This window comes from Bidens hawaiensis, unplaced genomic scaffold (assembly GCF_021521415.1).
Source record: "Bidens hawaiensis isolate Kalapana, Puna unplaced genomic scaffold, B.hawaiensis_p1.1 tig00020612_1, whole genome shotgun sequence".
Lineage (NCBI taxonomy): Eukaryota > Viridiplantae > Streptophyta > Magnoliopsida > Asterales > Asteraceae > Bidens > Bidens hawaiensis.
In genome coordinates, this window is record NW_027493153.1 from 388,318 (window position 1) to 400,367 (window position 12,050).

At 31.0% G+C, this 12,050-nt stretch overlaps 1 protein-coding gene across 1 annotated transcript; it reads left to right on the forward strand.

The window, feature by feature from the left end:
- Positions 1 to 1,550: 1,550 nt before the first annotated feature.
- Positions 1,551 to 5,494, forward strand: LOC143561198 (uncharacterized). Its single transcript, XM_077049323.1, has 5 exons — positions 1,551 to 1,686; positions 3,751 to 3,811; positions 3,897 to 4,032; positions 4,122 to 4,428; positions 4,506 to 5,494. Exons 1-5 carry the CDS (start codon positions 1,551 to 1,553, stop codon positions 5,060 to 5,062), a joined length of 1,197 nt encoding a protein of 398 aa, XP_076905438.1. The 3' UTR covers positions 5,063 to 5,494.
- Positions 5,495 to 12,050: the final 6,556 nt, after the last annotated feature.

The following is a 12,050-nucleotide window of genomic DNA, read 5'->3' on the forward strand; positions in this document are numbered from 1 at the left end:
AAATTAGGGGGCCGTCAAAAATTGTTAAAGAGAAAAAAAAAAGACTTCATTTAGTTACATGTTTGACTTCGTGGTTTTGAGTGTCAGCTAATACAATCTAATAATACTAAAATGTGAAAACTTCTAATATAATTGCACAAAATTTTCAATTATATTAAAGTCAAATGAAAAGCCTTCACAAATTGATATAACCGCTTCTTAATAAGCTAGAAGCCAGAAGGCTATAATTACCATAGGATAAACAATATGGATACAAATTTGCCAAGGGAAAAATTCAACGGATACAAATTGCAAAGGCACAAACTCTACTGAAGACTTTATCTTTTATATATAGCATTTTCAATTATATTAAAGTTAAATGAAGAAGGCTATAATTAGCACATGATAAACAATATGGATACAAATTGTCAAGGCGTAAATTCAATGGATACAAATTGCCAAGGCACAAAGTCTACTGTAGACTTTAGTTTATCTTTTATATATAGTATAATGATACTTTATTAATAACGAATAAAAAACGTGTAAATTAAATTATTCTCTTTATACAAACATGTGTAAATATAGAACATAATTTGGTCAATAGTGGTTCCAATATATTTTTTCATGAGGGTTAAAAATTTTTGATCGGTTGACTATTGCTATATAACAACTCTTTCCGGTCATTTTGAATTAGGTCGGGTCATATAAGAAAAAGATAATCAAACTAAATTTTATATAATCAAAAGGGTACACTAAAAGTTATTACAAATACATAATTTAAAAACAATATAAGTAAAGTTGTTCTTTACTTGTCGTGCGCCATGCTAGGGTGACGATAAAATTATGCTTGTAGGGGAGGTTTTACAATTACCGATCACGCGTATCACCCATCAGAATACCTGTGATTTTCTATGTTTCCAGCTTCTTTCTTTCTTTGTCATAGTCTAAAAATAAATATGGTCTTTTTTTAATGTACACTGTGACTGGACAATGGACATTAGGCCCAAGTCCTTAAAAGTTAAAATAATGAATATGGGCTTAGGTGTTAAAAGTTTGACAGAAATCGCATTGGGCTTAATTGATGTGTTTAATTGAAATTACTTAATTATATAAAACTTATAGAAAATTATAAATTTCTAATATGTTTTAATAAAAGGGTAGGCCTTAAAATTTTATAAATTTCAAAATTAATATGTTATTTTACGAATACTCTCGGCATATAAAATGAAAGCGTTAGATTTGATTATTCAAAATATGATTCATTAACCGGTAATAATCCATGCTAGCTCATAACTTTTACTTAAATTGCTAAAACCAATCTCAATATCCTAATAAATGTAGATTTGCACACGTTTTAGACTTAACTAGTCGATTGCGGTTTTAGTTTCATCATGTGTGTGAAATTAAGTAAAAATCAGGTGTACATCTTTAATAATTATGTTACGAGTGTCGGAGCAAATTATTATCAACTTAATAGTTAATAGTCTGAATTATTAAAATACGTAAAATTATCAAAACCTTACCCAATTATAATTATTAATATTATGATAATAATAATAATAACAACTAGAATGCCTATTCGCCAATTGAAAGCAGAAAACCCTAGTTTTGGAGTGGGAGATTGGATGGGGATGGATTCGTTGGCCAAGAGACCTGGTGTACTCATCCTCGGTTCCTCCGGCGTCGGCAAACGGACACTCCTCTCTCGTAAGCAATCCATCTTATTCGATGCTTCTTTAATTACACTCATTATTTCATAACCAATTAGGTTAACACTTCAATTTGATTGCTTGCTTGCTTAATTGGTGATTATTTCATTTCAATCTACATGACACTCCATAAGGAATTAATTAGTCATGCCTACCTCATGAGAAGTGCATATTTGGAGAATGGGATATTTAGATCCAGTATATATATATATATATATATATCAATCAGTATTATTTAGGAATTTCAATATTATACAGACTGCTTTCAGAGGCTAACAGGTTCGTTTTTCTCCAAGACGCCTATAGGAAATGATAAACAATATAGAAGATGACCGCCAAAATGAGCGTCATTGTTAAGATTGTATTTGCTCTACTTTTCGTATCGGTAGAAAAGTTCTTACATTAAAAATGTAGGGATTGAGTTATACCCGTAAGGGTTTATATTCTTAGAATCTTATTTGTATAAACTTGTATGATCTACTCTGTTTTAGTGTCTTATCTAATCAATATAGTTAGTTACTTGCATGTTGCGGGAGTGAATTATATATCCTTAAGGGCTATGCAGTCAATACTGGTGGTTAGGGGTGCTCAACAAATCAAATATTCGAATATATTCAAATCGAATTATTCGAATTTTGAAATTTTGAGGCTAGATTAGAATTTGATTCAAATTCGAAATAGTTTTGACAAATTCGATTCGATAATGAAATTCGAATCGATTCGAATTCGGTTAAAAAAATCTATGTTAGTTTCAAAACCAACACAAATTTGAGTTTTTTTGACAACAAACAATATACGCACATAAACTAAATAAATCATTTAGAGTTATCACATCCTAAATATTCAAAATGGTAATGTCCAATTACATTCATTACCTACCAAAGTGATGAACTTTTAATAGTTAATCTCTATAACTCAAAAGATTTATGTTGTTTTTCTTTTTATAAGTATGTGTATATATATAACAAGAATAAAATATATAATTTGAATTCGAATTTCGAATCGAATTTAAAATCATAAATTCGATATCTAAAATCGAATTCGAACCTTAAATATCGAATACGAGTTGAATCGAATTTCAAGTTATTCGAGTCCGATTCAAATACTGAACACCCCTACTGGTGGGATATTGGTTATCAGTATCCATGTGAAATATCGTTCAGTATATCACCGACTACCGATATTATCGGCGATATAGACCGATGTTTGACCAATATATCCCCAGTTTTCTTAAGCTCGGTACCTTTCTTCTTAGCTCTTCCATTCGTGTTTCTTCTTATTGTTGCCATTAGTGTTTTAAGTCTTAGGGGGTGTTTGGGATTCCTTATTTTTACCTTCTTATAACTTATTTAAGTTATGAGTTATAGCTACAATATTGTAACTCATCAACTTATTCCCTCACATATCAAACAATCCCAAACATCTTTTCTAACTTTTCAATAAGTTATAAGTCATAAGTTGGCTAAAATAAGCAATCCCATTCACCCCCTTAATTGTGAATTGTTAGTGTTTAATGTTAGTGTTTTAAGTCTTAATCAGTTTCTACTTGCTACTTTTGTTTTTACAAAAGGTTAATTTATTAATGGTAGGAGAGTATACTGAATTGTTAGTGTTAAATTGCTATATGTATATAAATTCTGCATGTTATTAAAATTACCTATCCCACCGTGATAACCTATATCTCGAATATCAGTCCTTGACTGATATCCTATTTTTTACCATGTTAGCTGCATAGCTTAAAAGCATATATTTTTCTTTGAAAAAAATTGTTTGATTTGCTGTCTCTAGTGCCGGTTAGTATCAATATTGCTACTTTCATGTCATGGCCTATAGGAGTGTGCTCCAGCTCTATGCTTACAAGTTACAAGTTCATATTCTTGTTTTGAATAAATATGTATGGTTTGCTCTGTTTCATTGCGGTATTTAATTGATAGTGCTACTTTCGTGCTGTAAGAGTTAGTTTTATCGTTTCATTTTTAAATATATTTTTTTTGAATAAATGTGTGTGATTTACTCTTTTTTTTAGTTTTTTCTAACTAATTTAGCCATTTGCATGTTGAAGGATTGCTATCTGTAGAATTTGAAGATGAAGCTGACTTGTCTACAGATGTTCTTTCTTATGGGTAACATGATTAATTTCATGTGCGAATGTTTGTTCATATTGAATTTTTTTTTGTTACCAATGTTTGCTTTCATGTTTACTTTCAGGTGGACAATTAACACAAAGTATTACACAGCTGATATCTCCATGTGGATGGCTCACTTATCTGATGAATTTTCCATCACAAGGGCACCAATGCTTGATAAAGTAGCTGCTTTAGTGATGGTTTTTGACTTAAATAATGTTAGCATTGCCTCCTTCTCTACATATAATTTAATATTGAATCTTTAATCATAATCTTAATAATAATATAAACTTATTATTGTATGCAGCTATCATCGTTTTCTGAACTAAAGAAATGGGTCTCATGCAATAATATTGAAAACTTTGACATCTTGTTATGCATCGGGAACAAAGCAGATCTCATGCCAGGTCATTCAGCCCATGTTGAGTACAGAAGGCATCTATTAAACCTTGACGAGTCAGCAGAAATTGGTATTTCTGAAACTGATGGCAGTCATTTACTTGGAGATGAAGACTCATCATCTGATGAGATTAAAAGGTCTTGTATGGAATGGTGTCTGGAGCATAACATAGAGTATGTTGAAGCCTGTGCATCAAATCCTCGGTTTGACAAATGTAAAATTTCTTCAAATTACTATTTCATTCAAGCTTTAATCATTTTGGTTTGACAAATTTGTTAAATTTCGTTGCAGGTTTGTCGGTTGATGGTGATTCACAGGGTGTTGAACGTGTTCTCGGGGCTCTATCTGCTCATATGTGGCCCGGGATGGTGTTGAAATCTGGTGAAGCTGTAAATCAACCTTCATTACCTGAACAAGAATCATCAGATGAAGAAGAACCTAACTATGAATTTGAGTATGAAATATTATCTGGTGGATCTGTAGAGCAATGGGATGATACAGATGTAACATGGGTTTCTGCAACCAACGATAAAACAGAACCAGATATGCAACCATCAACATCACAATCACAAGAAGTGATTGAAGTTGAAGGAGAAAGATCAATACCTGAAGCACACAAAGAACGTGATGAAGGTAAGGATGATGCGGATGAGGATGAGGGTGAGAGTGGTGTGCATTTTGAACTGGAGGATATGGAACAGTTGATGTCTGAGATTGGAAGTATGCGTGACAGTTTGAGATTGATGCCTGATTTTCAAAGAAGGGAAATGGCTGCAAATCTGGCCATGAAAATGGCGGCAATGTTTGGAGATGCTAGTGGCGATGATGAGGAAGAAACAGAACAGTAAATGTTGCAACAGATTGGATGTACTTTTTGTTCATTTTTTATTATGTCAGATGGCCATTACTCATTAGAGAAACTAAGAGAGTTGTAAACTAAATTAAACTCCCTACATGTTGTGCACTGTCACTGCAGCCACCATCGCCACCACTATTTTGTACTAGAGACCGGACTCCAGGAGTTCTATGGTTTTTTTAAGGGTTTTATTTAATATACATGTAAGGGTGATTCAAATAAAATTGTCATGATTAGGGCTGTAAAAGAGCATAGCCGAGTTTAAGCTAGAGCTTGCTCATTTAACTTAAATGACCTGGAGTTCCGTTCGTGAGTAGTTTTTATGGCTCAAGCTTGTTTAAAGATTGATTCGATTCGAACTTTTAGTGAACTTATCTTAACTGGCTTCGCTTGTTACACAGTCATAATTGATGAGAAAGGTAACAAAAAAATCTGGACTATTGTTCATGTTAAATAGGGTTAAGATGAAGAGGTGACAACTTCATAATTAACTTAGTTCTGTTATGCTAAAGAGGAGAAAAAAGAAAGAAAGAAATGATATTAGCCATAATTGTGGAATTTTTATATAGTTTAATATTTTTTAATGTATAACACTTTTCAGTATAAAGTATTTACTTAATTACTTAACTTTAATTTGAATATAATATTGTTATAATTTTTGTAATAATTCTTATTTTAGAAAGTGTTGATTGTACAATTTATACAACGGTACATTTAACTTGTGTTGGTAACATATACATTGGTGTGTTGGCCCAATGTGTATACGATGCCAGAATTTTATGGACATATTTATGTCTAGCATGTCTTCATGATCTCTTACACTTAATATTATAATCCTTTTTAGTTACGTTGTGAGCATGTATAAGCAATAAAACACTAGTTTGGATTGAATTGTTTTATTTTATACAGATTAATCATATATATGAACCAATAACCAAAACCATCGTTATCAATTTTGATATAAAGTGCAAAAAATAATGCTTTTAAAAGTAAAAAGTATATCATAATCCTTGGATTCGGGTAATGATATTTTTCTTGGCTTTTCCCCAAGCAAAGTTGGTTAAAAGTTTGATAATAAAAATAGCTCCTTTTCTGTGGGCATGCTGCATGTTAAAAGGCATTGTTAACATTAAAGTGAAAGCATGTGCCATGTGTTTGTGACCTTATCAAATATTCTAGTGATCACCCAAAGTTCCTTAAAAACAATTTAATGGCAGTCATTTTCATGTAAATATCATCCATCCCACTTGCTTCTCAAGTATGGGACCATAACATTTAATGTCTATGTTAATTGAACCTAATTCTTTGTCGATTCGTTATGACTTATGAGGGGAGGTTTTAAAGATAATTGTTAAGAAACTAAAGACGTATGAAAAGAAAACAACGAATCTTTAAAAAGTAAAATGAATGAACGATAAAATATTAGAAGGTTCATTGATACTTTACTTTACTAATACGAGGACTAAAAGCACATTGTCATAGATGAAATACTATCAAGGTTGAGTTCGACTTGTGAGATTCGAAATTTTTTATTATTATTATTATTATTGTTGTTGTTGTTGTTTTTGGTTTTAACTGAGTTAATAATATGTTCCACAAACAGTTGATCATGTATAAAAACTTGAATGATAGTATGCAGTATTTAACTTGTTTACTTAAAAACCAGTTGACTTGAATTATACTTCATCACCATTGTGTCAAAAAGTAATATTTAACTAACGGTGGAACAAGTCACAATGGTTAAATAAGTTAAAACTTCATAAAGTATTTTTATATTTGCATGCCTTTATACCTTTTATTTAAAAAAAAAACTATTTTGTTATCTTAGTAGTGTTACTTTTGTCATACATTAGTTATTTATATCTTTAATGAAAAAAAACTTATGATAATTAATCTGATCCCACCCATAGTAATCTTTATTATAGAAGACATAATAGCGTTGTTATTTTATGATGTGGTAATTTAATGAGTGTTACACAAAACAGTTCCATAACAACACATCACATGACACCTTCCCTTTTTTTTTTAACAATAATTGAGGTTAATTAGTCACTAAGTTTCGTTATACCTAAGTTTATCATTTATGGCATGCATTATATATTGTTTTGGTAAACAAATTGTTTGATTAGCTCCTAGCGTAAAAGGGTGAAACCCATGCCCACTAATTGGCACATCTCTTGTTAGGTTGCTATCAAATCTTTCAAATATTGAAAGAACTTTAAATGATACACGACTAAGAAATAACTTTTTGTGAGTAAAATATAACCGTTAATGTATGCAATAATAGCAAATACATAAAGCATAAATCATGCATGTAAGAAAAATACTTATCTCTTTATATAAAACTATCCACGAAGAAGGTTAATAAGATTTCAACCCCGAAGCTTTCATTACTTTTTTCGATTTAACGTTTTAATTCTTTTTTGATAGTGTTTTTATTATTAACTTTAGGTTGATTATAAAACTATTAACTTGTTGCAAGTAGGCCGGATTTTATTTACTAGCACATGTTATATAAATTATAAGTAGTAGTAACTTTTATATGTAATTTCTCTAAATATATAATCAAGTCTAAAATATATACATATTCTTGAACCATCCGTATAACTACTAAACTTATCACAAACAGATAAATAAACCGTTTCTTTCTACGCAACCTCTTCCTTTCCTCATATTCATCCGTCACTTCATTGTTGTCTTCTTTTGTCTCTTCTCTCCCCATGACACCGAGTTGCCACACAATCTCTCTCCACTAATATAAACCAACATTGTAAACCATGTTATTTTTATATTTCGTCTCTCAACATCATCGATGGAGTAGAGCAAAACGTAGTGGTGATTGATCGGAGTTGATGGTGGTGGTTACTTCGTAGGAGTGAACAAATAGGAAAAATGATAATGGGGTAGTTTGACTGGAGACCGGCTGATAACTTGACTTTCTGGTAGTGACAATAACTATTAACTATAACACTATCAATAAGAAAAAATAATAAAAGAAAAGTGACCTTATTGACCTGCCAAATCGATTAGCGGTCAAAAGGGGGTCAAAGCCATTACAAGAAAACATATTTAAGTTTTTAATGATTAAAATACCAAGGACTGAGTCTTTAACGATAATAATAATAATAATAATAATAATAATAATAATAAAATGGATAATTCTTCATAGTATATTACTCACAAGGAATATAACTCGAAATCTATTACAACACTCCTACATAACTCTAGACTTGATTATGTATTTTTTATGATAACTTAAACATAGCTAACAGAAAATCTAAATAACCCTAATTTGGTCATTTCTAGACCAGAGGTGGACATAAAACCCGGTTTGACGGTTTCGTATCCGACCCGGAGAAAACCCGATAATAATAACTCTACAAAACCGGTCAAAACTCGATCAAAAACATTATCATACGTGGAACTGGTTCCTATCGTAAGAACCGATACCAATAATTAAAAAAAAAAAAAAAAAAGCGGTTTACCCACCTCTATCCTAGACCTACTAAACATAAACACCCCCTAACTCATGAATTGAACTACTTGACTTTTCGCCTCTAACTCATGAATTGAACTTTTTTCTCGGGCAATAACAATTGTGCCGACGTGGCATATGAAAACAAATTTAGGAATAAAAAAAGCAGCTAAATACAATAACCCTTTTTACTATATATAATACAGTTTTATAATTTTACAAAAAGTAATAATGTGTTTCTAATTAAAAAGATGGAATATAGTATGTTCAAAACGTGACTAACACAAACAAATAATTGAAGTGGAAATGGACAAATTTAAGGAAAACTGAGAATCTAATCTTTTTAGGTTCAAGTTTAAAAGAGATTGCCAGCCAATTTTAAAAAGCTTGCAGTATTATGCATTATATATACTTGAGAATATTAACTTTTTACGAGTGGGTCCATAGCCTTGTCATCTATATGGAAATAAAATCCCTATGAAAATGAATTATGAGATTGTGCACATGTAGGTAAAGACGTTACATGGATTGTGGCCTTTTTGAATTATGATAAACTTTTAGCCTAAGTTTCACTCGATATGTTTCAATTTAAAGAATAATATTATATTATTTTATGAGATATTCATTACGCATATTGATTGTGTATCGTCTTTAGTATTCAAAATCATCATAAATTAGTCAAATTAATCAGACATGGTAGATTGAGAGGTGTTGAGATGGAAGGTGATGGAGATTGGAGGGTCAATGACAAAAATAGCTATTGAAAAACAAAAAAGAAAATTGATTACCTTACGATGTGAGTTGTTAACGTATACATAAAGACTTGTCTGGATCTGGTTCTAATATACCATTTACGAAAAAAAAAATGCATTGTAAACAACCATTTACCTTTGTGTAATCTAAAGTTAAAAAAAGTGGTGGTATTTGAATTATGATACCAAAACCTCCTTGTCAACTATTAGAAGGGTTCTTTTTTAATTCAAAATTAGTTAAGGGATAAAGAAAAAAGAAAATACAAAATATGTAGGAATTTTATTTATAGCATCTATACTAGATATAATATAAGAGCATTCTCATCCAACCTCTCATATTATGTAAGGAAGTGTTTTTATAATATAAAGAGTGATTTAAGGTGTCATAAGTGAATAGTTTTTATATTTTAGAAAACATAGTGATTTTTATGTATATTTGAAAAGCTACTGTTCACCCCCTATATTTTCGTAATATATTTTGAAAGTGGCTGCGAGTGAAAAAAAGATAAATGGTAGTTATAAGGGTATAAAAAAAGTATTATTTAATTGAAAAAGGGAGATAAAATGTAGTGTGTTTTAGTGTAATTTAGAATTTAAGAATAGTGGATTAGATGAGAATGTTCTAATGCATGAGATAAGGGCAAATTAGAACAATTGATTCTAAGAATTTTGTATAGCTTAATGCCTAAGATATATGTACAAAAGATGATAAACTTGTTTTTTACACACAAATATTTACAATTTTTCACCCACAAATTTAACCAACCTATGTTAAAATAAATAATATTTACAAATATATCCCCTCAACTTTAACATATTATATTTTTAATTTTAAATACTATATGGTTATCCGTTATCCACATCTCTATTGTAATTGAATCTTTTTATTTAATATATGAGGAAGCAGAATTGCATATTAATTTTAAATCAACTTCCCCGCGATTTTTAAGCGGATATAACTTTTTAATACGTTAATATTTTGCAAACAAGTTGCACTATAAAAACGAGAATTTTATTTTATTTAACTTAAGTATGGTATTAATATAGTTTTTAAACTAAAAAGAATAATATGTTGCGTATGGGTATTCACAGTCAATTTTAACGGTTTTTATGTTAAACTGGTGAGCTCAACCATTAGTAACAATTAGTAACAATTTTTTGATATCAAAACCAAAACTGAACTGTTGAAAAAAAACCGAATTGTTACTAAAAGTCTGGTTCCGGTTGGGTTTAATACGTTTCAATGTTTTAGACCGACCCATAAATACCCATAATTATTATGTGATTACCAGGGTCTACGTTTAGATGCCCGCTGCATCGCGCGAACACACGTTTAATTCTAACCATATGCATTTTAGGAAGAGTTCTACACTTCTACAGTTGTAAACAAGCATCGATGGGTTTGGATGGTGGTGCCACATGTCACATTATTAGTGGATTGTTAGTTTTTCTTAACTGCATCAAAATAATTTTTTTATTCGAATTGAGGTTGAGGTGCACAAACCGAATTCAAAATTAGTTTGGTTTGGTCAACATTAGTCAAAACCGGTTTATGATCGTTTCCGGTTCGGGTTGAAACGGTTTCTTGATCAGGTTATGACCGGTCTCGCTTCTGCTTTTATCGGTTTCGGTTCGGGTTTTGATCAATTTCGGTTCGGTTAACCGGACGAGAACCGGTTTTGATGGAGAAAACTACAAACCGGTTCTAAACCTACGATTTTAATCGTTTTCAAACCGGTTTCTATGTAATCAGTTTCAAACCGGTTCTAATTTTAGATGATATTGACACATTTTACGCAACTCTAACATACAATAAACTAAACAATTATAGTGAGTTTTATATTTGTGTGTTGAAAGTAAACACAAAAAAAATGTAAAGAAAACATGTTCCGAACCAAAGTAATATTTTTCTTAAAAGAGCCGGTTTTGACCATATGTATCGAAAAAATTGGTTCTTATGCATTGCGCCGATTAACACGACCCGTCCATTTTTTCCATAGAACACAAGTAGCAAATTTTACCCGTTTACTTAAGGGGTCGAATACAAGTTGAACTTGCCTGAAATGTTCAAAGTCATACTAAAAATTGGCATGTTTCAAGTGGAACTTGTTGTGACTCATTACGTAAATTAGAGTAAAAAGACTGTTGGAAATGTTTTATTTACAACAAATAAGTATCTCACTGAAAAACAAACTATCATTCCTCCCATATATCAAACATTTTGAGATTCTTGTATAGAAGATAGAACACAAATAAATCATAATAATAAACAACCAACTTAAAAGAAACAAATTAATACCTTAAACACCCAGCTCATGATCTTACTTCTTACAATGATTTTGTATAAAATTGGTTTAGAACACCCATAATTACAACCATTTTCCTATCATCTATAATAGTCAAGTATACTTTATGGTTTTAACTTACATGATTTATATATAAAAAAAGAGTGTTATGCCTATAATTGACAACACAATGTCTGGCTTCATGAAAACAAATGGATATAAACATATCATCAAGGAAACAAAACTCACCATGAACATTTTTGGCTACCGCAAATTCCAACATTAATTGCAGAAATGGTACTGTTGATATGGCATTCGGTAACCGTAAGCTGAGAATTAATGTTTTCACACGAGGAGATAATTCTCTGGTCGATGACGAGTGCTTCATGGCCGATGTCATTGACGAGTGCGTCCCGCTATACGACTCTGTCTTTAGTTCGGATGACAGCGGAGACGTGTTTTTTGTTC

Bases quoted from the DNA above. Each gene is read 5' to 3' on its own strand.
- LOC143561198 (XM_077049323.1), top strand. From the start codon at position 1,551: ATGCCTATTCGCCAATTGAAAGCAGAAAACCCTAGTTTTGGAGTGGGA. The intron at 3,812-3,896 runs GTAACATGATTA...GTTTACTTTCAG, and splicing joins ACAGATGTTCTTTCTTATGG to GTGGACAATTAACACAAAGT. The intron at 4,429-4,505 runs GTAAAATTTCTT...ATTTCGTTGCAG, and splicing joins AAATCCTCGGTTTGACAAAT to GTTTGTCGGTTGATGGTGAT.